This window comes from Megalops cyprinoides, chromosome 6 (assembly GCF_013368585.1).
Source record: "Megalops cyprinoides isolate fMegCyp1 chromosome 6, fMegCyp1.pri, whole genome shotgun sequence".
Lineage (NCBI taxonomy): Eukaryota > Metazoa > Chordata > Actinopteri > Elopiformes > Megalopidae > Megalops > Megalops cyprinoides.
This window is the reverse complement of record NC_050588.1, coordinates 16601657-16626806: the sequence shown is the minus strand read 5'-3', so window position 1 is coordinate 16626806 and position 25150 is coordinate 16601657. Positions and strand designations below refer to the sequence as shown.

Genomic DNA, 25150 nt, shown 5'->3' with positions numbered 1-25150 from the left:
AGGTAACAGAGTTGATCAGAACATTGGGACAGACACAAAATATGTATTTTTTATTACTGAAATGACATATTATACAGAAAATAGATATTCTATGCAATTGATTTATAACTGTTAATAGAGTAAGCACAAAAAACTGAAAATTAGACTTAATTATTTCATGTTATTTCAAGTTGAATGTACGAATCAGGAGCCGAAGACAGTCAATAATGTGTGGGGTGGGAGTCATTTAGTTAATATTTTATGTATAAATTGCACCTAAAATATACATCAAGCATTATAATTAGTGAAAGTTTAATATAATTAGTATTATTATTCAAAACTGATTCAATAAAGTTTTTTTTTTTTTTGGAAAAATAACAAAAGGTTTATCTGGGAGACGCGAAATGTACCCCCAATTCTAGAATGTACCTTGTATTGTATGGTGTGTTATAGTTGAACAGCTAAAATGACTGCACTATAATTCCATTTTTTGCTGCAATATGCTATTTGTGTTATAGGCTGGGATGACTTAATTACAGCAAAAAATACCATTGATATATGTTTATGATAGTCATCAAAAATTTGGAACCTTGTTTTTGCATTGAAGTTTAGAAACCTCAAAGAACCACATTTGGTGCATCTAAATGATACTGTATGTGTAGACCACACAAACACAGTCTTCACTTTGACTTCACCAGTGGCAATCAAAAGGAGGTCGAGAGTTCCTGGCGTCATGATTACACAATACGTGGAGGTTGTTCCAGAGGGAAAGAGCACCCCAGACTTTACCCGGAAACCCATCGCCTTAACTATTCAGGAGGGTAAGGCTCAAACTGATTTTGCTATCTTGCATTGTCAACATTAGCCGAGAAGGGACAGAATCTTTTGGTGTTGTTCAAACACATTTGGTGGAGGAAATGAAAATGATCATCTTGTAAAGATTTTTGCACTTCACCTCACTTTGGCCCTCCAGAATATAGATTGTATAGATCTGACAGAATAGAATTATTAATTGTTATTTATGGTTGACTACCATAGACATTGTTATCCATTGTATATTGACTGAGAGAAAAAAAAAACAATGCAGCAACCACTCACCATTAGGTTTCTGATATGTGCAAAAAGGCATTTTAATACATTTTTTGTAAAAGAAAACAGATGGAGAAACCTATACAACCAAAACGTAGCTTTTTCAATATAATTATGCACGATGCACTATGACTATTCGTTAACTATTATGGTAGGGAGAGAAGTGTGTTGGAAGGATGGTTCCTAAAGTTTGTCTTAAAATATATACATAAAAAATCAGCATGTAAATGTGTTTACAGCATGTGCTTACAGTTAAAATGGTTTGTCTTCCTACTTAATGACATGTGATTACTGGTTCATGTAATACCCAAAGAAGTACAGGATATAAGGTTCAGTTCTTAAAATGATAAATTGGAAAAAAAAAAAACTTTTACTTTCAAGGTAAGCACCAGAAACAAACTGTCAAACAGAGAACTTGCATATTCTTGTCATTAGAGGGAGAATTTTTGACAGCTAAAAATTTTTTGGAGTATGAAAGAATGGAAACTATAGAAAGGTAGCTAGTTGCATCCACTTTCTTACAATAAAGTACTACAAACGAGTACCATTACTGTGTAAAATTTCCAACACATCCTTACTATGTTATACCGTTGTACACAGGAAAATGCTTATCTTATTGTGTTTGTAATTCCTCAAAGGTAGATTAGCCTTCTTCAAAGCGGTTGTAACTGGGGATCCTGCACCAACTGTAACATGGACGAGAAACAAAGGAGATACATCGGATCCAGAAAAATACCACCCTTCATTTGACGAAAAGACTGGTGAATACATCTTACAGGTCAGAAAACGTTCGTACTGCCTGATAATCTATGTGGAGATTGTTGCTATTTGATACTTGCTGTATAATGCGGTTCAGATACTTATCTATGATAATTCGACTTTAAAGTTGTTAGTATTGTCAGAGACATAAGATCATTGTGATATAGTGATTAAAAAATTAATTTTCCATCTGGGACAGTGAAGGATTGAATTTAATTGAATTCGCAGTGACAGACATGATATGATTCCCCTGTCCTATGTTTGGGACAACAAGACACATGTCCATAACATCCATTCTATAGTGCTTTGGCTGCTCCAATCAGCCCACCATACAGTATATGACTAGGTTCCCTATACACAGTAATTTTATTGTTTAAATTTGTAAAAGTTTATAGAACATTGAAAAGCACAGGCATACCAAACACAGCACAGAAGAACCAGACAAGTAAAGACATTTAGAGCGCTGTGCTGTGTTGTGATATGGCAGATGAAAGCAAGAATTGAGTGTAACTCCTGTTAGTGAAACTACCTTGGTATCACTTAATGTGAAAGAGGAGCTGATTGCAGCAGCATTATAACTCTAGAGAGCACACAGTTGCTACATTTTCAAACACAAAAAACTAGTATTGATGAAATTTAGTATTGATAAAAATAGTAGAATCAGCTTTTTTACATGATCTGTCCAGATTAATGTGTAAGGAAAATTCTGTTCTGAAACTTCTCTAATACTTCCCAATACAGATCCCAAATGTAAGTGCAGAGCAAGCAGACACCTACAAATGCTTTGCTACTAATGAGTTTGGAAAGGCTGTTAGCACTGCTACATTGAATGTTATTGAAGGTAAGAAAATCATGCAAGAATAATCTGTATAAAAGTAAACTTACATAAAGATTAGTGATTTATCAAACTGCTCTGTTTCTGCTGTAAAAAAATTCCCTCCAAATAATCATGACACCTTATTTATAGAATATAGAATTTAGAGAACTGTAGCTTTCCTGGCCCATACATACACACAAACATACACACATGCAGACACACACTCATATGTGCACACATACACACATGTACACATATCTCCTCACGTGGGTGGAGCTAAACAGTTTGAAAGCTGAGTTTGTAGTTCTTGTGTTGATTTCATAGTGGGAGAGAGAGACATTTGCAATCTCTTCACTTAACTATATGTTTAAAAATCATTTCCTTGTTAACCAGCAGATGGCACTCTTTCTTATAAAATTGTAAATCTTGTACTTTCCTAAGGAGGTTTTTAAGAAAACCTTTGTATCTCTCTTTCAGTGGCATACAAGAAGGGAAAGCAACAGGAAGGTGGGTTTGTTCATGTTTATTGACACTGAAGAAAAATGTCCTGTAAGACACATATTTAAATATAAAGCAAATACTGTACCAATGAATTTGATCTTTAACTGTGCATATGTTCTTGCACCATTTAAGCTCCAACAAAGGATCCGGCAGATTTTAGAAAAATGCTGAAGACACGGTAAAGATCCATGGTCGTTGGGATGACAATGCATGTAAAAAGTAACAATTACGTTTTTCTAAATCCATTGGGACTGAATTTGTATGCTGTTTTTTTGCCCCAGTTATGCTATAAATTGAGTTTGACTGAGATGTTAACCAAATAACCTTTTTAGACAACTCTTCTGATATACTGTAATTTAATTGTGAAATAAAACGTTCTTTTGGAGGCGTGTTTGCTCTACAAAATTCTTTATTTAGCATAAAGCTAATATCAGCCAGGAAAATAAGTAAATAAATACTGCTGGCTCAGTTAGGTGCAATTAGCTGTTTCACTTTTTAACCTAGCATCCATTGAACAAGAAATACTCTGTTCATCAACAAATGAACAAAAATGAATAGGTGTGGAATACTTTGTTTAAATTATGGAAATTAGTGGAAACAATGTACAGAAAAAATCTTTACTTGTTTAATGAACAAACAAAAATAAGAACATTTTCATCATCTATATGCTAAATGTGTATCAAAGAATTATGAACTGATACTTGCTGCATGATGTAAAATTCCAATGCTAGGATTCATTTATCAACCTCATCTAAAACTGATTGACAGATCAGATGAAACCAGCACACACAGTTGGTCTTGAGGACCAGGTTAAAAACAGTAATTTCATTCAATTCACTTGGACTTAAATTCTTGCTTTTTTTTTCTTAAGTGTTGTACGTGCAAAAAAACCAGCACCAAAGAAGGAAGGAGAAATAGATGAAAAGGTCTGGGAAATCTTACTGAGTTCACCAAGGAAAGACTATGAACATATCTGTGCTGAGTATGGTATCACTGACTTCCGCTGGATGCTGTCAAAACTAAACCAGATGAAAAAGGAGAGAGAGGAAGAACAAGCAAAGGTCTGTACCTCCACGATTATTATTATTAGGTGGGCAAGCATTACAGGTGCTTACCCACCCCATTATTTTTGCTAGCCTTATTAGCCTTATATAATGCCCCAGGTACGTACTTTCTTCTTCATCTGAGGGCTTTGAAAAATAGTTACAAAACCCAAATCGTTTTTCACTCACCAAATTTGTTTGGTCGCGGTGAAAAGGCTGAATCTGAATCTCCCAAATGCAGCCCAGTTTTGTGATTATGAAAATGCTATTAAAAATCAACTAAAAGGTATGTTGCTTAGAAAAATATGTCCCTTGCCATGATATACATTTTTCAGATTAGCTGGGTTCACCACATTGTATTTTCCACTGGTGATGTACAATTTGGTGACAGGAATTTTCCCATCCATCTGATTTCTCTGCCTCCCCAATGGTCCTGTCTGTCTACTTTTGCCTTCACAGTTTGTTGAGGCCATTTCTAACCTGAGACATATTGAGGTTAAAACAGATGGTACAGCAATGTTTGAATTCGACATGGAACTAAAGAACCCCAACAGTCCGATTTTCCTCTATAAGGTGAGATGGGTTTAAAATGAAAAGATGCGTACATGTACCATATTATTAAACAACAATACAAAAGATATTTTGTCTGCCTTGATATTTTTCAGAAATAATAATAAATACTTTAATATTTACTTTAACAAACTTTAACAGTAGAATACTGTTTGTAGACTGCAATACCACATATAGCTGTAACCTAAAAATACTGTTAATTGGAGAGGCAAAATTATACCCACTGAGTGTTTCCCCTATGATTTGGGGTAGGCGAAGTGACTCTACGTAAAAGCCTTTCAGGTGGAGTATTGATTGACAATTTCTATTTTGTGCAAAAATATAGTTTTTTTTTTGTTTGCTTAATATTGCATTGATTTGTTGTTTTTAAGTTCTCGAAGACAAAGAAAATATTCACGTTATGAACAAGTGTATTTTTTCAAAATGCTTGATAATTTAATTACATTTTGATGCTATTTTTATTTATTTTATATTCTGTTTATATTAAATAGATAGAATATTATGAATCATTCATTCAGGTGCACTGTGGTGCAGTGGTGAAGATCTCTTCTCTATTTTTCAAGCCTGGCTTGTGCTGCTGGCCAACAGAGCAATAACAGAGTAACACTAGGTTCTGAAACTGACAACTACACCATGTATGACATATGGAACTACTGTGACTGATGAGTACTGTTATTGAGTACAGGCATGAATCAATGATGTTTATATCCTACAGGATGGTGAAATGATTCCTTACAGCTATGACATGGGAATGAAGCACAATCTGAAACAAACTGGCACAAGATATGTGTTCAGCATCAGGGATCTCATGCCAGAGGATGCTGGGCTGTACCAAGTGGATGTTGAGGACATTAATGTCTTCTCTACTGATTTCAAGAGTAAGTTTTGCAATGGATCAAACACTGTCTCACACATTTCCTGTATTGCTTCTGTTCTACAGGTCAAGCCAGATTAAAAAAAAAAGATGTGTAAAATCTTTTTTTGATTTTTTTCTGATGTGTAAAAAGTGCCATTGATGTTACTAACTATGTTGCTACATTGAAGTGAGAATATAAAAGCAGTGTGCATACCTGTATAATTTGGCTGAACACAACTAAACCTAGTGCACATATTTGGATTCTTGGATGCCACTAGTAAAAGAGAGTTAACCTGATACACTGGGGCTGTGTTATGTCAGAATTGGGGAAGCCAGGGCTGGCACAACACACATGAGTGAACTGAACTGTGTGTCACCCCCCTCATAATTCACGGCACAAATTACAAAAAAAAAAAAAAAAAACTTGAAAAAAAGTCATAACAGCTTGAGAGTCATATGGTGCCTCCCGCCAATCAGTGATGCCAGCCCATAAGATTATAAGGAATTTACTGTAACTCCAGGATATACAAAGTCACATTTGTGCTTATTCTGCCAAGCTGCTGACTGAAGAAGGCTGAAACAATCCAATGGCAATTCTATTATTAAGTAAAATTCAAGAGTCAAAGAGCACCTTTATTACTTTTCACAGTATTGATGAGTCTGCAGTGCCACCAAAATTCCTATTCTGTGGTAAAAATTGGCATTTAAATAATAACTAAAGGAATTTAAAAAATCTGATGAGGTGCCTATTGACACTGCATGTGAAAAACAGAATAAAAACTGTACCTTTGTGCAGCTGAAGAGAAAAGAAAGGCTTAGCATATACACTCAGTTTCACACTTCAGTAACATGCAAACAATTGTCTTTCAGTCATTCCTGTTGAGTTTATCGTCAAGATTCAGGAAGTGAAGGCCATGGAGAGAGAGGACGCTGTCTTTGAGTGTGTTTTATCCCACCCCTTTTCCAAGATTATATGGATGGGTAAAAACGCTCCACTGGAGCAAGGGGAGAAGTATGACATCACAGTGTCTGAAGACAAGCTCATCCACAGATTAGTGGTGAAGGACTGTATGCAGGTGGATAAGGGCATCTATGCAGCGATTGCTGGTATCAGATCCTGCAGTGCCTGGCTGATAGTTGAAGGTAGGACATGATTTCAGAAAAGGTAAACAATAGTTCAGTGTCTGGAGAACTTAAAACAATATGACAGTCCTAAGCGTGTCTATGACAGACTATTTATTTTAACAAAGTAAGCCACAAACAAACACCAGGTTAGCCCCAACGACCAAGAAATCATTCTAAGTTCTGACCTTATTATTTACAGTATGATCATGATAAATTTTTGTCTCAGAGTGTCAATACTTGTCCATAGTTAAAACAATGCAATCCCATGCATAGATTTTACTAATATACAATTACAGTGTAGTGGAGTACATCTACTGCGTTCTTCTCACTGTCACTATCACGAATGCATTCTTGCCTTCATCTCTTCACTCATGATCTATTCTCAATGGCTTGGCTGCATCAGCTGACGATGATCCAAGCATGCGTGGCAAAAAGAAACCCCGAAGAACCACGCAAGCGGGTGGAGCAGGAGAGGACTTAGAGAAAATAGCCCGAGAGCAGCAAGCGAAACTGCAGAAGGAGAAGGAAGACCTGGAGGCAGCAAAAAGGGCCCAAGCAGAGAAGGATGCAGCTGATGCAGCCGAGAGAGGCAGTGGAGATGGAGGAGATGGTGGCGCTGGAGACGGCTCAGGACTGGGTGACGGATCAGGGCTGACAGGGGCAGGAGGCGATGGATTGGGAGTAGACGGTTCTAGAGGTTGTGGATCAGGGTTGGACGGTTCAGCAGGTGATATAGTAGGGCTACATGGTCATGGGGGTAACAAATCAGGACTGGATGGTTTAGGAGGTGATGGACAAGGGCTAGATGGTCATGGGGGTGTCAAGTCAGGACTGGACAGGGCAGGACATGATGGACTAGGACTAGCTGGTCGTGGGGGTGGCAAATCAGGACTAGATGAGGCCGGAGGTGAGGGACTAGGACTAGATGGTCATGGGAGTAACAAAGCAGGACTGGATGGGGCAGGAGATGATGGATTAGGGGGCAGTACATCTGGGGGTGATGGGGTACGAGGTGATGGATCTAGGGCTGATGGGTCTGGGAGCGCCGGGGCAGGTGGAGATGGAGCGGATGGCAAGAAGAAGAAGCGAAGCAGGACAGGCCCACTGGTGCCAGACACTGTCAGAGGTAAGAATTACTTTCAGTAATTGGTTCAATAAATAATATTTAAGTAAAAACATTTCGTATGAATATGTCAAATGAAACTTTGGCATATTCATAAGATTCTTCCAGAATCTTTCAAGAATATTACTGTAAAATAACAGTTGGCAACAATTCCTCAAAGTGTAAACCATGCATAGTTCATGATAAGCTTTGGCTTACTCAGGGAGTGTAATGGATTTAAAGATTCAGGGATGACAGTATATAAATGAACACTTTCATACTTCTGTGTACTCAGACATAAGCAAATTTTGGCTTGCTTTACCACTTTGTTCATGTCTTTCACACTATAAGTATGCATTGACAGCCATTAATATAGTTAAACTCAAACGGTAGACATAGACATATTTCATAATTTCACAAGTGAGAAATTCTCACTGAGTCGACCTGGAAATATCTCTGACGGCACAGAAAACAGTTACTAAGTTAATGTGTTACATCCACCAGATCCTGGTGTGCACTTCATTGGTGGCTTGGAAGATGTCAATGCCATCCTGGGTCAATCAGCAGAGCTGGTCTGTAAGCTGAGCAGTGAAAAATGTACTGGAGCCTGGTACAAAGACGGGAAGAAGGTGAATGTTAATGCTTCACTACCATCAAAGGTCTTATCAAAACAAAAAAGTTTCATGCATCTCAGATTATGCATTGCATTAATTGTTCCATTCCATTTCTGTGTGTTCTTGATCAGCTGTCCTCTACAGATGGATTGTCTATCAAAAGGGATGGAGCCTACCACAAACTGATAATCAATAATTGCCATGAAAGTGATACAGGGAAATACCGCTTTGAGGCAGATGGACGTAAAACAGAAGCAATGCTGATTGTTGAAGGTTTGAGTAGATGTCATTATAGTCTGTTACATTAAATTATAAATTATTCCATACTACTTGTGCCCATTTTTGTATTTGCATGTTTTTGGATACAACCATACAATCTGACGGGCTTGTTTCTGAAATTCTAGACCCACCCAGGTTTGATCCTGAAGCCCTGGGAGAATTCTCAAAGCCAGTCATTGTGAAAGCAGGTGAAAAAGCTGCTTTTAAGATGCCCTTTGTGGGCCGGGATCCAATGAAGGTGCAGTGGTACAAGGAGGGTGAGGAGCTGTTGGATGGTACCAATGTCAAGTTGGAGATAACGCCCAATCACAGCCGCCTGCTTCTCAGCAAATGCCAAAGAAGAGACACTGGAGAAATCAAGATAAAGATTAAGAATGAGTTTGGTATCATTGAGGCCACATCCAAACTCGTTGTCCTTGGTAAGCAGGGGACATATTGGTCTGTGTTACCTTTGATAGCAAATGTATCTCCATTTTGGTCAAGTTTAGCATCACAATACACCTTATTCTTATATTCAATATCAACATAGGCAGATTATGAGACAATGGGCCCCTGGGCACGGACGCATAAAGGCCGCCCCGGTGTCCAGAAAGAATTTATTTTACCGGACATATTTGAAACTTAACGGTCACATTTCAATAACAGTCTATGTTACAAACATGTAAGCTCTGGCTTTGGGGTGCCCTGAGCCCTTGGGCCCCTGGGCCTGGGTCCAGTAGGCCGGTTCGGTAATCCACCCCTTCAGGGATAAAGATGATGTTTTTGATTTGTCTAGAAAAACTGCAACAAAGAAAATATAGGCGTAGCAATTTTCTGAATGCATTGTTTGTACATTAGCTTAACTGTCAGTAATTACCAAAGAAATTCAGAAATTACGAAATTCAGAAAATCAGAAATTACCAAAAGGAATTACATTACATTACATTTATTTAACAGAGTGACTTCCAGCACAATAGAACATAAGTATATCCATTCAAGTTGAATTAGCAACAGTATCAGACTAGGCTAACAACAGACCAGTGAGTGTGACCGTAATACTATTCATGCCCTACCCTAAGTTAACTTGTGCAACCTGACTAGACAAGGGAAGGTAAATATACTGCCATATATAAGTCACTATATCACCGAATCCAAAACACATCACAATACTACTCATCAAATAAACAGCAAGTACTAAAAGTAGCAGGTGTTAGGGGGCAGCGATTACGATGGAACCAAGATGCAGTCTGAAGAGGTGAGGTCTTCAGTTTGCGGTGGAATATGGCCAGTGATTCCACTGTCCTGACCCCCATGGGGAGTTCATTCCACCACTTAGGGACCAGTACAGAAAGGGATTGTGATTGGGAGGAGTGGCCCCATTGAGACGGGACAGCCAGTTACCCCACGGCTGCAGAGCATAGTGATTTTGGCAGAACATAGGGTTTGAAGACTGAACATAGGTATGATAAGGCTTTTAGACCTGTAGGCTGGGGGAGACGTCTTGAAACAGGGAGGATGGGATGAAGAGCATCTCAATTTTAGCCAGGTTAAGCTTTAGCCGGTGGTCCACTATCCACTCTGAAATGGCTTTCAGGCAAGCTGAGATACACGCAGAAACCTGTGTGTCAGATGGCGGAAAAGATTGCATGTCATCAGCATAGAAGTGGTATGAAATCACAGAGCCAAGAGATTGAATGTAAACAGAGAAAAGGAGGGGGCCGAGTACACAGCCTTGTAGGACACCCGTAGACAGTCTGTGGGTTCTAGACAACCCACCATTCCAGGACACCCTGAAAGAGCATCCACAATGGTAGGACTGAACCCAAAGTAGAGTGGTGTCAGCAATCCTCAACATAGCCAGGGTAGAAGAAAGTAGAGTATGGTCCACTGTATCAAAGACTGCAGAGAGATCCAGAAAAATCAAGACCGAGGAGTGGGAGGATGCTCTGGCTGATTGAAGAGCCTCAGCAATAGAGAATAGGGCAGTCACTGTGGAGTGACCAGCCCTGAAGCCAGACTTAAAAGGGTGAAGAAGGTTGTTCTGGGACAGAAAGGAGCATAGTTGGTTGGCCACAATTACATCAGCAGAATTAATTCAGCAATGATGGTATTGATGAAGTACTGCACCCCTCATTAATACAACTCTGTATTCCTGCAGACAAGCCCACCCCACCACAACAACCAGTTGAAGTTATTGAAAGCTCTGCTAACTGCATTGAATTCAAGTGGAGGCCCCCAAAAGATGATGGTGGTTCTCCTATCTTAAATTACAACCTGGAGCGTCAGCAGGTGGGACGTAACACCTGGAAGAAGATAGGGGACATCCCTGGCAACCCTCCTACCTACAAGGACACAGATGTGGATCATGGCAGAAAGTACTGCTACCGCATCAAGGCCATTACTGGGGAGGGTGTCAGTGAGGTGATGGAGACAGATGACATCATGGCTGGCACCAAAGGTGAGCCCTTTTTGGGCCAGCACGCATTTTTACAAAAGTCTGCTTTCATCGTTTTGGTGAATAGAGAACAAATAAATGCCAGCTATTTCGTTGCTATTTGACCTAGTAGAGAATGCAAAAACAGCAGTATTCGTGTTTATTGCAATCATAGCCACGACTGTACTGGTATGTTTACAGCTTGTATGCTCGTTCATGACAACAAAGTAGTCGACTGAATTGGTTCATTTTTTGACAAAACTGCGACAAGGAACCTTTCCTTCCTTTTTGTTATGTTTTCATGCACATTATGTGCCCTGCTATGCATCTTATAATATCATACAATAATCTGAATGAATGCTGCTTGCAGTTATTTCCAGTTACATTTCCACTGTTGCTGTCAGTGTTGTTGCCTGGTGCAACATAAACAACTCATAGTACTATCTTGGAATTATAGTCCCTGGTGTTTACAGGGTCAATAATTTACATAGGATGCAAAATTATTTTCAACAGTGACCTTTGAAGGTGTTTTCTTTTCATGAAAGCTATATTATCTATATTATTAACTACCATTCTATTCTATGTATATAAAATCACAGACATTTAAGGTGTAAAGACTTACAGGCATTGCTTTATGTTTACATTTACATTTTTGTCAGTTGACACTTTTATCCAGAATGACTTACAAAGAATGAGTACTTAGAGCCTTAGTTAAGTTGAATGACATATGATGCATGCAGAACCCAACTGTCCATTCTGTAACATGCATTAGCCCCTTTCACAGTCCTGCAATAACATAGTGTGTCCATGTTTCAATCAGTACCCAAATGTCAAATATAAGAGTAATACAACATATCTTACAGTAAACTACATAAGTAATAGGAGGGTGAGTCATGCTTGGGTGTGGGACCCAAGCTGCAATCTGAAGAGGTGGGTCCTCAGTCTACAACATAAGTTGGCAAGTGAATTTTAATATCACTTAATACATTAGGGGAGGACTCTGCTGTTTAACTTTCATTGTTATCCTTCAGCATACCCTGGTGCACCTGCTGCACCCAAAGTGGTCAGTGCTTTCAAGGACTGCATCACTCTGTCATGGGCTGCCCCAACCAACAGTGGAGGAACCAGCATTGTGGGCTACAACCTGGAGAAACGCAAGAAAGGCAGCAACCTCTGGAGCCCAGTGAACCCAGTGGAGGAACCTATTAAAGGTCTGGGCTTTTCATACACCATAAATATCATCTCTCTCATCAATCTCATTAAAGCTTGTGATTTTTCACTCTGGCAGACACTTACCTGCTGTCTTACCTGATCACTTTACACTTAAACTGTACACTACATCAAAAAAATCAAATGTTGTGTCCAACAGACTTAGGGTCAATTCCATTTCAATTCAGTCAAGTCAGGAAATTAATTTAAGCTCAATTAATTAACTGAAAAATCTTCATAGAAAATGACATGCAATTTGCAAATCATGGATTGAATTTCAATTCACTTTCTGAATTTACTGCACTAAAATGGAATTAACCCCAGCTCTGATCTCCAATATCTACCTTTAAGACCTCAAACTTTTGTTTTTGTAATCAGAAAAGACATGCCATTCCACTCTGTGGACATAGGGGCGAGGTAGCTCAAATTAGTTCTCAAATAAGCAGACAGTCTCTTCAAGTAGGAAGCATACACATGGCATCTCAGAAGTCACTGTGAACATCTTACAATCCACCAGGAACAATCTTGTCAGATCACTTGGCTAATGGATTTGGTACAAGAGATTTTGGAAAAAAAGGTGGCATTTATAGGGTTGTGATGTTAAGCAAGGTTCATTTTTTTGCTTTTCTCAACTACATGATCAAGCAGGAACAGAACTGAATTTCCCAACCATCTATAGTTAACAAGCAAATACTGCAATGGTTTCTGTGAGAAACCCATTTCCTTCATTGCGGTAAAGGGGGCATTAAATTGTGCTAATTGCTTTCAGCATTATCTGCTTTCAATAGTGAGTTCAGACTGTTACAGAAGTTGTTAATAAAATGGTCATAAACATAATTCAAGTTCCATTATTTGTTTTGATGTGAGGAAATATTCTTTAAATATAAGAGTGCCTGCAATAAAATATTTGCAATATGATTTGATTGACTTGATGATTTTAACTATTTGCAATATATGCCATTTCCCCAAATTACCATAGTATTATGATAAAATTCAGTACATCAAGTGTGCCCTTGTTAACATTTGTCCGAACAGGTATTTTATGAATTGCACATTAACTTCACATACAAGCTTTTGCAAAAAAAAAAAATTAAAAGCAGTCCATGAAAACACCTACAAAAAAATATTCTGCTTCTTTTTTAGGCACATATAGTAAAACATCACAAGTAGCTAAGTAACAAATGTTGTTACTTAAATGATCACTTTGAGCCTGGCATTTGAATGTGTTCATGCTGTGTGTGCATGTGTGTGTTTGTGTGTGTGCTCAATATACAATTTCAGGAGTTTGATTTTTAAATACATTCATGCTCATTATTATATATATGTAACAAAATATGGCATCAAAGCATCTTTGTAATCTAATGCTATCATTACCTTTTTCTCCCTTAGAAAAAAAGTATTCTGTCAAAGATGTCATTAAAGGAATGGAGTATGAATTCCGTGTATCAGCAGTAAACTTTTCTGGGGCTAGTGAACCTAGCACCCCATCTGAGGTTGTGATTGCAAGAGACCCCAGAAGTAAGTCATACTAAAATATAATAGAAATTAAATAATAATATCCAGTTAATTGTTCTATTGTAAAAACTTGTTGTTTTAGCAATTTCCACTCCAGTATCTGCATACATCACCCCTTTGGACATTCAGCTTGTTGTGGAATGCATTCATTTCACCCTGTCATACAGTAAATAATCACAGCTGTGTGCTTCCAGAGCCCCCTGGCAAAGTTCTCAACCTCAAGGTGACAGACTCCTCCTACACCACCTTGTCCCTGGCATGGACTAAACCTAAGGAGGAGAAGGGTGTGCAAGATGAAGTGAAAGGATATTTTGTAGAAATCAGGCCAGCAGACAACCCAGACTGGCATCGCTGTAACACTAATGCTATTAACATGACCAGCTACACTATAAAGGGTCTGAAGTCGATGGAAACGTACTGGGTGAGGGTGATCGCCACCAATGAAGGAGGGGAGGGGGAGCCCCAAGGTCTGGACAAGTATATCATTGCCATGCCTCGCCCGGGTGAGTCCTGTTACATTACTAGATCATTTGTTTTTTCTTTCTTTCTTCTTCTTATTATTATTATTAGTGGCAGTCTTGGTAATAGCAGTAGTAGTAGTATTAACAACATTATGTTTCTAACAGCAGCCTTATTGCCTGCCTCCTATTGCCTGCACAGCTGCATTTTTATAAAATTAAATGATTAAAAGTAGAACTAAACGCAATGATCAACAACCATCAAACCCTGACAGTACCCTGCAGTTCCAACTGTTTTGTCCTCTCCATGTGTGTGGCATTTGTCAAGTGAGGCCCAGGTTCACAGATTCAAAAATGAAGACTTTCATGGTGGTCCAAGCAGGAAATTCTCTACGAGTCAACATCAGTTTTGAGGTAAGACATAAATGCTTACCAAACCACCTACAAATGTTAACTTCAAACAGAAGACATGAGCAAACATGGCATGTTCGTCAAATGAACATGACAGCATGGTTTGTGTATTAGCTGCCAGAGAGGAGAGGAGTATTGACAGTCTTGACAGTACAGTATGCAGAACAAGAAGGAAAAGATTTTTGTATTGCAAGGCTGTAAGAAGTTCTCTCTAAATTATGTGTATTCAAAAAAAGCTTAGATTTCAAGGAGTCAAACCTGAATGTCATGGAATTTATTTCTGTGGGAAGCCTCCAAAACAGCCTGATTCTTGTGTTGTACAGTTCCAGGGCATATCTCCTCAAGCATCAACTTGATGGATGCTGTATACAACATCCAAATTTTATAACTAATTAACATAATTGTTTTTTTTAATGTTTTATTGCTTTCTCAAATTATGAGAAGTCACTGTATTCTGTTATTGCTCACAGGCTTCCCCTTTGCCAGAAATCACTTGGCTGAAAGATGGCATGCCTGTGTCTAAACGGGTAACCATTAGCAACACTGAGGGGGGATCACAGCTCCTGATTGCCTCGTCAGAGCGCTCTGACACAGGTGTCTACACCATAATAGTCAAGAACTTGGTTGGCCAGGAAACATTCAGTGTGGAGGTCAGAGTCACAGGTACTTAAAATCTCCCTTGTAGTTTCATGACATGCCAAAAGGCTCAAAACCGAAATGGTGCTAACCTTCTCAATCAAGATAAAAATGAAACCTTGCTATATAACAAAGCTTAGTGTGTTAGAGAAATTGAGACTTTCTGACCTGGTTCTAGATGACCCCAAGCCCCCAGGCCCATTGGAGCTGCAGGAGAATGTTCCAGGCACGGTGACTGTCTCCTGGACACCCTCTCCAGATGAGAAACGTGACGACAGGCTGCACTACATGGTGTCCAAACGTGACTCCATCAAGCGAACCTGGCACACCGTAGCTGACCACCTCTTCAATAACAGGTTCACTGCCTGCAATATCATGCCTGGGCGGGAGTACTACTTCCGAGTGTATGCCAAGAACGACATGGGCCTCTCCGATCCTTCTGAATCACCAGCCTGGGGAATCAAAAAGAGAAGAGGTTGGCTGACTCACATGATAAGCATACTCACAAGAATTCACTCTTAAGGCATTTACACAATGCATGTGTATGGGAGGGGCAGGTGAAAATTTATTTTGAAAACTACATAGCCTCTTTATCAGAAGCAGTTTCTGCAGGGAGAGCTGCCAGACTTGCCTTGCCTATGATTGTTTTTTACCATAAAACATATCTGTTTTCTCACTACACACAACCAACTGCATCTTAAAAATGTCTACTGACTGTCTAATGATCTGTTGCTGGAAAAAGAATTAAGAGGTTCAAAAACTAGCCACAATTTATTTTTATACATTATGTTTTACATATGTACATTCTAATATTATACCATATCAATTTCATAGACATTTGTCCAAAACTATCCACACAATGTCATTCTTCACAGACTGAATTCAAGATAAGACTTTGCAATTTCATGAGCTGGCTATCTAATCCACCTACAGCAGCTACCTTTGCTAACATTAAAATAGCTTGCTGGTTATATAACATAAATGACTGAGGTAGGCTTAACTAAAAATGAACATACAACCCTAACATCAGCTAGCTACCATTATAGCAAACATGAATAGTTGGTGTTTGTTTTCAATCCACATCAAGGGCCATCTCTAAGCATGATTAACACTTGACAGTATTTCCTCATTATGTTATTTTTTTCAGAGAAGTTCACAGTGAGTGTGCCTGTGTATGAGGCCTGCAGCTTTGACATGCCACCATCTTTTCTGGTCCCTTTGAAGATACGTTCTCCCCCGAATGGCTACGAGTGTTATATGAGCTGTGCTGTGAGGGGTGACCCTGCACCCCATGTCACATGGTACTGCAACAACATCAGCCTAAACACAAATACCAACTACTACATCAAAAATGTATGCGGTGTCTGCTCCATGCTCATCCTCAGGGTTGGGCCCAAGGACACGGGCGAGTACAAAGTCATTGCGGAGAACCGTCTGGGCCGGGCAGAGTGTTCAACCAATCTCAGTGTCAGAGGTACTTCTTTCAATGATCAAAATACTAACAGCTCAATGTAAATAACCATAGTGCTATACAATGGTTCTACCTTTCAGCTGAAATAGAGGATACTGTTGTTTCCTGTGTATTTAGTATGAAAATTCTAGGAAGCACAGGGTTACTGTATCTTCTTTGTTTTTCAGAATAAAGCAGCAAGATGGATGATCAAGATGACGATGCCAGCCTTTGACAATAATTTATCATATCTCTTAACTTATGAGGTACTTTAATGATGTGTTATCTTATATAGAGCACATTACTGTCAAAGACTGTAAGTTCATTATTTCTACAGCTCTTGAACCTTGAAGGATGGAAGGAAGGTCATTTTCTTGTCTGGTTTATTCATTGAGGGTTTTCTGTAATTTTTGTCTGTTGTCTTAAGCTTTAACAGATCACGTGATGATAAGCAATGTATTCTAAATTAAACTTGGTCAAACAGAATGTACATTAAAACATTCACCAACTGATTTCTTGATCTTTTCTGCTGTTTTACTTTTTTTTCTGCTTTTCTGCTGTTCTACAAAACAGGCATTCTGATTAGAACAATGACCATGAGATCATTTTGGGGCTATAGAAGATGCATCTGATATTTAGATATGTGAGAAAGCATGAATTCCACTGAACAAATGAATATCACTTCAGATACCTCATTTTTGGATCACTGAACCAAAAAAGTGTACTGACAGTACTATTAAAAGTTTCTGGCTTTGCCCCTGAGAATGTTATTGCATGAACAAGAATTTCAACGCAAATGTGTTAATGGCAATTGATTGATGGATGTGTAATAAAGTGAAGGTTCTAATGTGTCTGTTGATATTTACAATTCTTTACTTGAATTTTTTACTGGGATTCTATCACTCAAATGCATGAAGAATAGAACTGGATCATTGAAAGCACAAAAATTCCCAATAATCGCTCCACTAAAAGTCCATTTCAATATGACAATACAATGTAAATATTCAGGAAGTGCAAATTGCTTGTATAACTTGCTGTGTAAAAATCTATAACAAGTCATATTTTAGCCTTCAAAGTATGTACAAGTGGCTGTCATAAAATATGTAAGTCATTGAAATGCTTTCATTAAAATAGCCTCAAAGTTTTAGTTGTAGTGTAACCTCTCTCATTCTGGTCCTATTTGTGTCCAGTCTTCAGAACACACACACGGTCTCAAATAAATAACAGAAGAACAGCGAAGTATAACACTTGGGCACTCCTTAATATAATTACAAGTGAAACACGGTGGTTTGATTTTTCTTTTTCTTTCTTTTTTGAATACTAATTTTTCACGAAAGATTGGTATTCAAAATATAGGCAGCATGTTAAAGCGAGTACAGAGGGCTCAATGTGGGGTATTCCTCACCACCGCACGTGGGACCTCAGTGTTAGATAACATCACACATGCTTTGCAGCGAATGGCTGCTCGGGGTCGCGGACCGCCCTTCCATTCTCGGTTCCCTACTGCATGGGTCTGTGCCACGCCTTTCTTTCCTTTTGCTAGTGGACTACCACTAGATAACACTGCCATCGGACTCTCCTCTGGGGTCTAATGAATGAATGCATTTAAGGAATTTTGCATTGAATGCTGCAATCAAACGGGTCGGATAAATCGAGATATTTATACTGTGGTCATTAAAACAGGTTTGAAATAGCTAGGTATATCTTTGCATATGTTTTCTATACTCTAAGGGCGCAAGATTTTTTTTTCTAAAAAAAAAATGACGACAGCAAGGCATCGGAAGGGGAAAAATCATATCAAACGCGACGAGAACTCTTTTATACACGAAGCATTGGAATCAGAACCCCGGAATGGAAACCTCTATGTCTTGTTGTTCATATTATTCCTCATGCTCATAGTCGGAGGTGCCGTCGTCGTCTGGTTCTGTCACCAGCAACAGCAAACCATTACCCAGTTAACAGAAAACCTCACGAGCATGCAGATGAAAGTTGTAAAGTTCCAGACGTTCCAAGAAGAAATGAGAACGAATAAAGACAAGGTAATCCACTAATGATTGGTTAACTCCCATTCACTTAAGTTTGGGGGATCACATTGCGCTGGACCGAAATGTATTAAGTTATTTAACTCTTCTTAAAATTACGGTCATTTAATGACAATCGCAGTTGACATACATGTATAGCACTTTATTATAGGTTTTAATTATGGTAGTGCATTTGTAGCGCTATGCGATGCATGGACAATTTTGTTCAAAAGTAGTCTGACGTTTTGTGTGTATGCTGTTCACATGGACTAACGCTATCCATTTACGTACCTGTTATGTAGAGTAGTGGGTAACTGTGCCTGCCAATTTAATAAATGTAAATATACTGGACAGCTCCCATAAAAAGGACAGTTCCTTCGCATGAGCTTAACGTTTTCTGACTATTGTCTGTCAACAAATATGTAGATTTGCGTAAAATGAAAGTCATTCATGGAAGGTGCTTGACAGCTGCGTAATAATATCACATTTCTGTCTGCAAGCCTCATGATGAGCTCGGAGAAAAATAGCTATTCCGTAGACCACCTGTCAAGGTGAACAAACGTACGTGCGCAGCTGTTGGAATGCGTTCGGAGGATTGGCAACCTGCTCTTTGTACTCTTTCAAACGACAGGTTTGATATTACAATACAGCAACTTAACGGTAACACTTACGCCAATGTAAAACATACAACGTGTAGCGAGTTATCTAACTTCTGGCCGTACAATGTGTTCACTTCCCTCACTCACATGCGGTGCGTTCCAGAAGGCTAATGACTAGCTGCGTGGCGAACGTACAACTAGCAACAGAAGTCCATCCATTTTTTTTTTTAGACAAAAGCTGTTTCAAACGATGATGGAAGAAAATATTAACAGCTTCCGAATGGCTACTGTACTATCAGATATTTGAAAAACAAATGAAACATGAAGCGTGCGGTTCGTTGTCAAATATAGAACCACCGTGCTAACTTGACCTTTGTCGGATCGGTTGGTTAGCAACTAGCTGGACTTCCAGGGTGAGAGCATGGCCACATTTTCCCAGACTTACTCGGAACACTTTTTTCCCCTGTTTTCTCAAATTTGGATCCCCTAAGCAGTTGTAGTCAGGAAGGCCACTGTGCCATTGCAGTGTGACTTCCTAAAGTATAGTATGACCGTCATCTTGCTGGTTTGTTATTTTTCTCTTTCAGCCTAAGATTAGTAACCGTCTTTAGTAAGACAAAACCCTGTTCTTTCACTAACTGAAGGTGGCTAACTAACACTGGCTGACTGTACTTACCCGAGCATCAGTTTTGAAAGTTTGAAGTAATGTTTAAATAAATAATAAAAAAATAATTCCATAATTCAGAGGCTTCTGATGTTACTAGCTAAAGAGTTATAATTTGAACAAAAATATTAAGTTTGAATATATTCTTATTATATATATTAAAATTAGAATTTTTGCACAGTCTCATCACTCTTCAGTGTGCTCCTAAGTCATGCCTTCATAAAAATGTAGGAGCTGCAGAGACAAAGAATAATACATAATACCATAAATACCATACCTGTTGTTATGACTTAGCTGTCATGTAATGCAATACAATTGTAGTTAGTATGCATGGTGTTACATTATTTTATGTCATGCTTTAGTAAGTTAATTATGCTTAGTGTGATTCTGCTTAATGAAATGTAATTTATAGTTTTGTATGGCACAGAGGGTATCGCACCATTCTGATTTAATAGAAAACGGTACCATGCTGGACATCCATTGTCCAGAGTGCACATCCATTGTCCAGAGTGCAGAATTTTTTTAAGTTTTCAGTCACTGATTAGCCGCATGCTCAAGACTAAAGTATATTGCAAATGCGCCTCAGTGTGATGGATTTTCCACACTTCACAAATACACAAGGGAAATTAATGTCCTCTTATCCTGATATCACATTGCTCACATTGCTCACTGTCTTCAGAGTCCTTTTTTATCTTCTTACACAGCTGCCCATTCCAGAGGGCTTTGAAGAACGGTTGTATGCCCTGGAAGGAGCATATGCACAGGCGCAGAAGCAGGTGGAGAAGGCTGTGGCCATCACCGAGCAGATGAAGACCTCAGACCTCCGTGTTCAGGTGCTGTCACTCGACACTGAGATGAAGGTCAGAATTTCAGAGCTGGAACAGACCACAGTCTCGACGGAAGAGCTTGAACATTTGCAGGAAGTCATAAAGAGCAAAAGCGAAGAATTTCAAGGTGTGAAAGAAAGACTTGCCGATGTTGTGAGCACAAACACGGAGCTGACTGGAAGTGTGGAGGCGCTGTCTGCGAGCTTCACCAGTGCAGAGGCTAGAGTGGCAGAGCAGGCCTCCCTGGTCGATGATCTGACCTCACAACTGGAGGGGCAGGTCTCGGAGCTCTTGGGTCTAAAAGAGACGATGGCCCTTCACAAAACTCAGTTGGAGACAAATTTTCAGGAGCTTGAGAGTATAAGGTATGTATTTTTTTGCAAGGGAAAAACAATGTTGTGTTGTTTTGAATGCATGTTTCTAGCCATTTGTGTATGTACTGTTGTATGTGTTGCCATTGTTAGTTGGAGGAGTTGTAAGATAGAACCAGCTTCCCAATGTATTTTAGTGCACACCCCAGTCGTGCTGTAGAATCATCTCCATTTGGCTGTGTATGGGCAGGTGCTGATTTAATTATGCTGCAGGATTTTTAAACCTCATATGCTTTGAGTCCTCTCTTTGTGTGCCTGTGTACTTGGAAGGGGACTGCTGGCGACTGAGCAGGCCAGGAGGACCCAGAATTTGGGGGAGCAGCTGAGTGTCGTACGTCAGAGCTTAGAGGACCAGAAGCGGGACGCTCAGAGCCTTCATTCCACGCTGAAAGCACAGCTGGAGGCCATCCAGAGAGAGGTTGGATATAATACAAGATTTAGACCAGGAGCAGTGGCGTTACACACAGCTTGTGTGCTTCACTGACCAGATTCCTGGACATGCCAAATACATATACTGCTATTTTTCATTGTCAACCATGTTACATTCACAGATCTCAGATAAAAGAGATTCTCACTCAAAGCCGTACTTTAAGTGGATATTAGACAGAACTGCAGTGATTTCACCAGGTGTTCTCATAAAATATTTTGTTCCACAGGAATGTATGCCACTTCTCTTCATCTCCCTGTACTAATATTTCCTAATATAGAAATATGTCCTTTATACCCATTTTCCACTGTGGACCTGTAAGACTAGTTGAAGCTAGAGGCAAAACTGACTGACCTGTTACAACATGATACTTTTTTGGTGTTTGGTGCAAGCAGGACTGTAGCACATACCTTTACTTTGAATGCTGAAGCCTGTGCTGTTTGAGACATTTCCTGGGACACTTGCCTTGTCTGCAGTCAAAGACAAAGGCTTTCCTGAAAAAAATGTATTCCGTATTTCCTTTATCAACCTCTGTTTGCTTGCTGCAATTAGTAGTGGCAGTGTGCTCCTTTATTCATCTCCTGTTTATCTCATGTTTATACAGAGCCAGTGCTAGTAGAATCAATGTAGTCCTGCATTGTAGTCCTACTTTCTGACATTGCCCACAGCTTGATCCTTGTGTAGGCCAGCACTAGTATAACTGTGAGGCTGAGTTGACATGGGTCAGCACTAGTAAATGATCTGATCTAAGCAAGCTTGCTTTGGTGTTGATGCGACATTGAAAAAGACATTTTAGTGTCAGGTTGAGTCATCTTTATTTTGTTATTGGTACTCCTCAGACTCAGGAAGTGTCTCAGGCATTATTGAAGTCATTTTAATTTTACTTACTTTCTCAAGTGAGAAAACAAGTTTAGTGGATAGCAGTTAAATGCAGTCACTGGAGACATTAATAGAAGAGTGAAAAACAAAGTAAGCCTTGATCATTCAACCAACATTTGCCCCCTTTTGGCATAAAACTAAATGGAAGTGTTATTTTTTTCTCCCTAAAGAATGAAGTATACCATAAAATGAAAGTCACAATCACATGTTGAAAAAAGGTGAATTTGATGGTTTTGATGTTGATTGAATCCAGGGGTTAATCTTCATAATCAGTCAGTGTTTTTGTGCATCAAATATCAAATTATTTGATTCATGATGCATTAAACACATGTAACATTTTACAATTTAAGAATATAACAATTCACAATTTAATGTGACACACGTAATGTTTTATGAATTCATAAAATAGGTTTATCCTTGACCTACTCAAGGATAAACCCCTCAAATACAATATGGCCAGTGCGTTTTAAATGTCTCAGAGGTATGCTGTGAACGTCAAGAAAAGTAAGGGAAAAGTATCAAAGAAAACTGCTTGTCATATTAGTTATCATGTCTTGCAAATATGTACATGCGTTGTGCAATATTTAACAGCCACCCTCTACCTGGAAAAATGTAGAAGGTGGTATCATCTGTGATGAACTTTAAACTGTGGTAACGGTGCACTGGAATAACTATTCCTTCCTTTTTCTTCCCAGTACTGGTACATTGCAAGTAATAAAAGACACCAACAGTAGAATTGGAATGATACAAAAAAGCACCAGTGAAATAAGGCTAGTATAACATACATATTGCTAGCTGTACAAAGCCACCATTTTTTGGACTCAAAATGACTGCAGTAGAATCCACAACAGTCTCAGATGTCTTGATCTGACTGAAGACAGCACCAACGCTGCAGATAATATGGGCTGTACAATTCACATGTTATCAGGGTAGTTAACTGAATAAATTGTGAAAATGATAGCTTTTTAGATATTTTTCAGTGTCCGTAAACTGTGCCGATTTACATAATACCATTTATCTAGTGGAGTGTTCTTTTTCTGACAACCTCTAACCCCCATCCCTCTCTTTCATCATCTCCGAGGTCCATCCCTTGATTTGCAAACATGAAACCAGATAATACAAGTCAGCTCATAGATCTCCCCAGATTCATTTTTTTCCCACTTGGAGTTTGAAAGCTACATTAATGATTAGCTTTTACATGCATGCACTCATGGATATCATGAGATCTATAGTTAACATGTAACTTTCTGTGTGGCATTATGGGTGGTGTGTGTGTGTGTGTTTTCTGCATGTATGGGATTTCTACTTTGGTTCACTTTGTGGTCACCTGTGTTCTAGCTGGAGAATGAAGATGAGCACCCAGTCCTGGCAGAGGTCCATGTGGAACAACCAGAAGAGGTGGAACATGAAGACCAAGTGGAGCTGGATCCTCAGGAGCAGCAGGCGGAGCAAGAAATCCTAGAAGAACCCATGAACCAGGACGTCCAAGAGGAAGAAGTGGCCCAGGAACTCCAAGAAGAAGTGTTACAAGAAGCCCACGAGGAGAAAGTGGAGTCTGAAGTTCAGGAAGACCAAGCAGAAATGGTCCAAGGAGAGGAGGTGGAACAGGAAGTCCAGGAGGAGCAAATTGCACTGGAAGTTGCAGATAATGAAGTGGTGGAAGAAATCAATATGTTAGGAGAAGCTGATTTTGAACAGCATGAGGGAAAGGAAGATATATATGTGGACCATAGCGTGGAAGAGAAGCTGGAACAGGACGAAGGAATCATCACATCTGAACAAGAATGTAAGTCTGTCTTGTCTACAGTCAGTTGAGTAATTTCATATGACTGATCACTAAATGGGTTTTTGGTAATGGTATATGGATAAAATGCAGACACTTACAAAAGTGCACACCTTGTACTGATAGAAAACCATTTATTTACTTTCTTATCTGAAAATAGTTGTCACCAAAATAATGACTCCATTGTCAAGTTCAGTTTCTAAGTTTTCTGTTTTCTATTTGCAGAGCGAGATTGGAGCAGAGAGGATGCAGTTTGCTACAGCCTCACTCTCAAAGGAACAAATAAACTAGTATAGTCTCAGGCAAGACAAAAAGGGACGCATTGCCACAATCGAGGTACCTTTTTAAAAATGCAGCATCAGTAACAGAAAATCACACTGTTGTACAGTGGAACCATTACCTCAACAATAATGTTTGTATATCAAGGCACACCAATAATGCAACAAGAAATTTGGATTTTTTGGGACAATGTCAATGTTAAAAGCCTTAATCCTTTTCTAATAAACCTCTGGCATTCTTTTATATGTATACGTATTTTTGTACTCCATAAATCTGCAATAGAACATCTACCAGTTTTTGTATGCTCAGACAGTACAGAAGACAGTACCAGCCAACACAGGGTCACAGGGCTTGTATTCATTGGTGAGCAGTGAACGCAATCTAATAACTGACAAAGTACAGAAGGGGCAAGTTTAATAAACTTGAAGACTACTTTTCTTTCTAAATTTGTCTTATATGAATATCATTTTTACA

At 39.0% G+C, this 25150-nt stretch overlaps 2 protein-coding genes across 2 annotated transcripts in view; both read left to right on the top strand.

Moving 5' to 3' along the window:
* The window catches only part of LOC118778980 (immunoglobulin-like and fibronectin type III domain-containing protein 1), a 21450-nt gene extending 3067 nt beyond the window's left edge, over positions 1 to 18383 (top strand). Inside the window, exons 2-23 of the mRNA XM_036530784.1 lie at positions 678 to 800; positions 1707 to 1846; positions 2569 to 2668; positions 3122 to 3151; positions 3278 to 3323; positions 4017 to 4206; positions 4648 to 4761; positions 5474 to 5636; positions 6485 to 6757; positions 7143 to 7865; positions 8346 to 8470; positions 8587 to 8728; positions 8860 to 9153; positions 10872 to 11171; positions 12179 to 12358; positions 13746 to 13874; positions 14066 to 14374; positions 14658 to 14743; positions 15211 to 15403; positions 15555 to 15851; positions 16524 to 16850; positions 18370 to 18383. Coding sequence (XP_036386677.1) covers positions 678 to 800; positions 1707 to 1846; positions 2569 to 2668; positions 3122 to 3151; positions 3278 to 3323; positions 4017 to 4206; positions 4648 to 4761; positions 5474 to 5636; positions 6485 to 6757; positions 7143 to 7865; positions 8346 to 8470; positions 8587 to 8728; positions 8860 to 9153; positions 10872 to 11171; positions 12179 to 12358; positions 13746 to 13874; positions 14066 to 14374; positions 14658 to 14743; positions 15211 to 15403; positions 15555 to 15851; positions 16524 to 16850; positions 18370 to 18383 — 4298 coding nt within the window. The remainder of the gene's footprint in view (positions 1 to 677; positions 801 to 1706; positions 1847 to 2568; positions 2669 to 3121; positions 3152 to 3277; positions 3324 to 4016; positions 4207 to 4647; positions 4762 to 5473; positions 5637 to 6484; positions 6758 to 7142; positions 7866 to 8345; positions 8471 to 8586; positions 8729 to 8859; positions 9154 to 10871; positions 11172 to 12178; positions 12359 to 13745; positions 13875 to 14065; positions 14375 to 14657; positions 14744 to 15210; positions 15404 to 15554; positions 15852 to 16523; positions 16851 to 18369) is intronic.
* LOC118779892 (putative uncharacterized protein DDB_G0287113) lies at positions 18375 to 25150 on the top strand. The gene is made up of 5 exons (XM_036532213.1): positions 18375 to 18865; positions 20815 to 21302; positions 21579 to 21726; positions 23953 to 24400; positions 24623 to 25150. Coding segments are annotated over exons 1-5 (1365 nt in total). The 5' UTR covers positions 18375 to 18586; the 3' UTR covers positions 24625 to 25150.

Bases quoted from the DNA above. Each gene is read 5' to 3' on its own strand.
- LOC118779892 (XM_036532213.1), top strand. From the start codon at position 18,587: ATGACGACAGCAAGGCATCGGAAGGGGAAAAATCATATCAAACGCGAC. The intron at 21,303-21,578 runs GTATGTATTTTT...TGTACTTGGAAG, and splicing joins CAGGAGCTTGAGAGTATAAG to GGGACTGCTGGCGACTGAGC. The intron at 21,727-23,952 runs GTTGGATATAAT...CCTGTGTTCTAG, and splicing joins TGGAGGCCATCCAGAGAGAG to CTGGAGAATGAAGATGAGCA.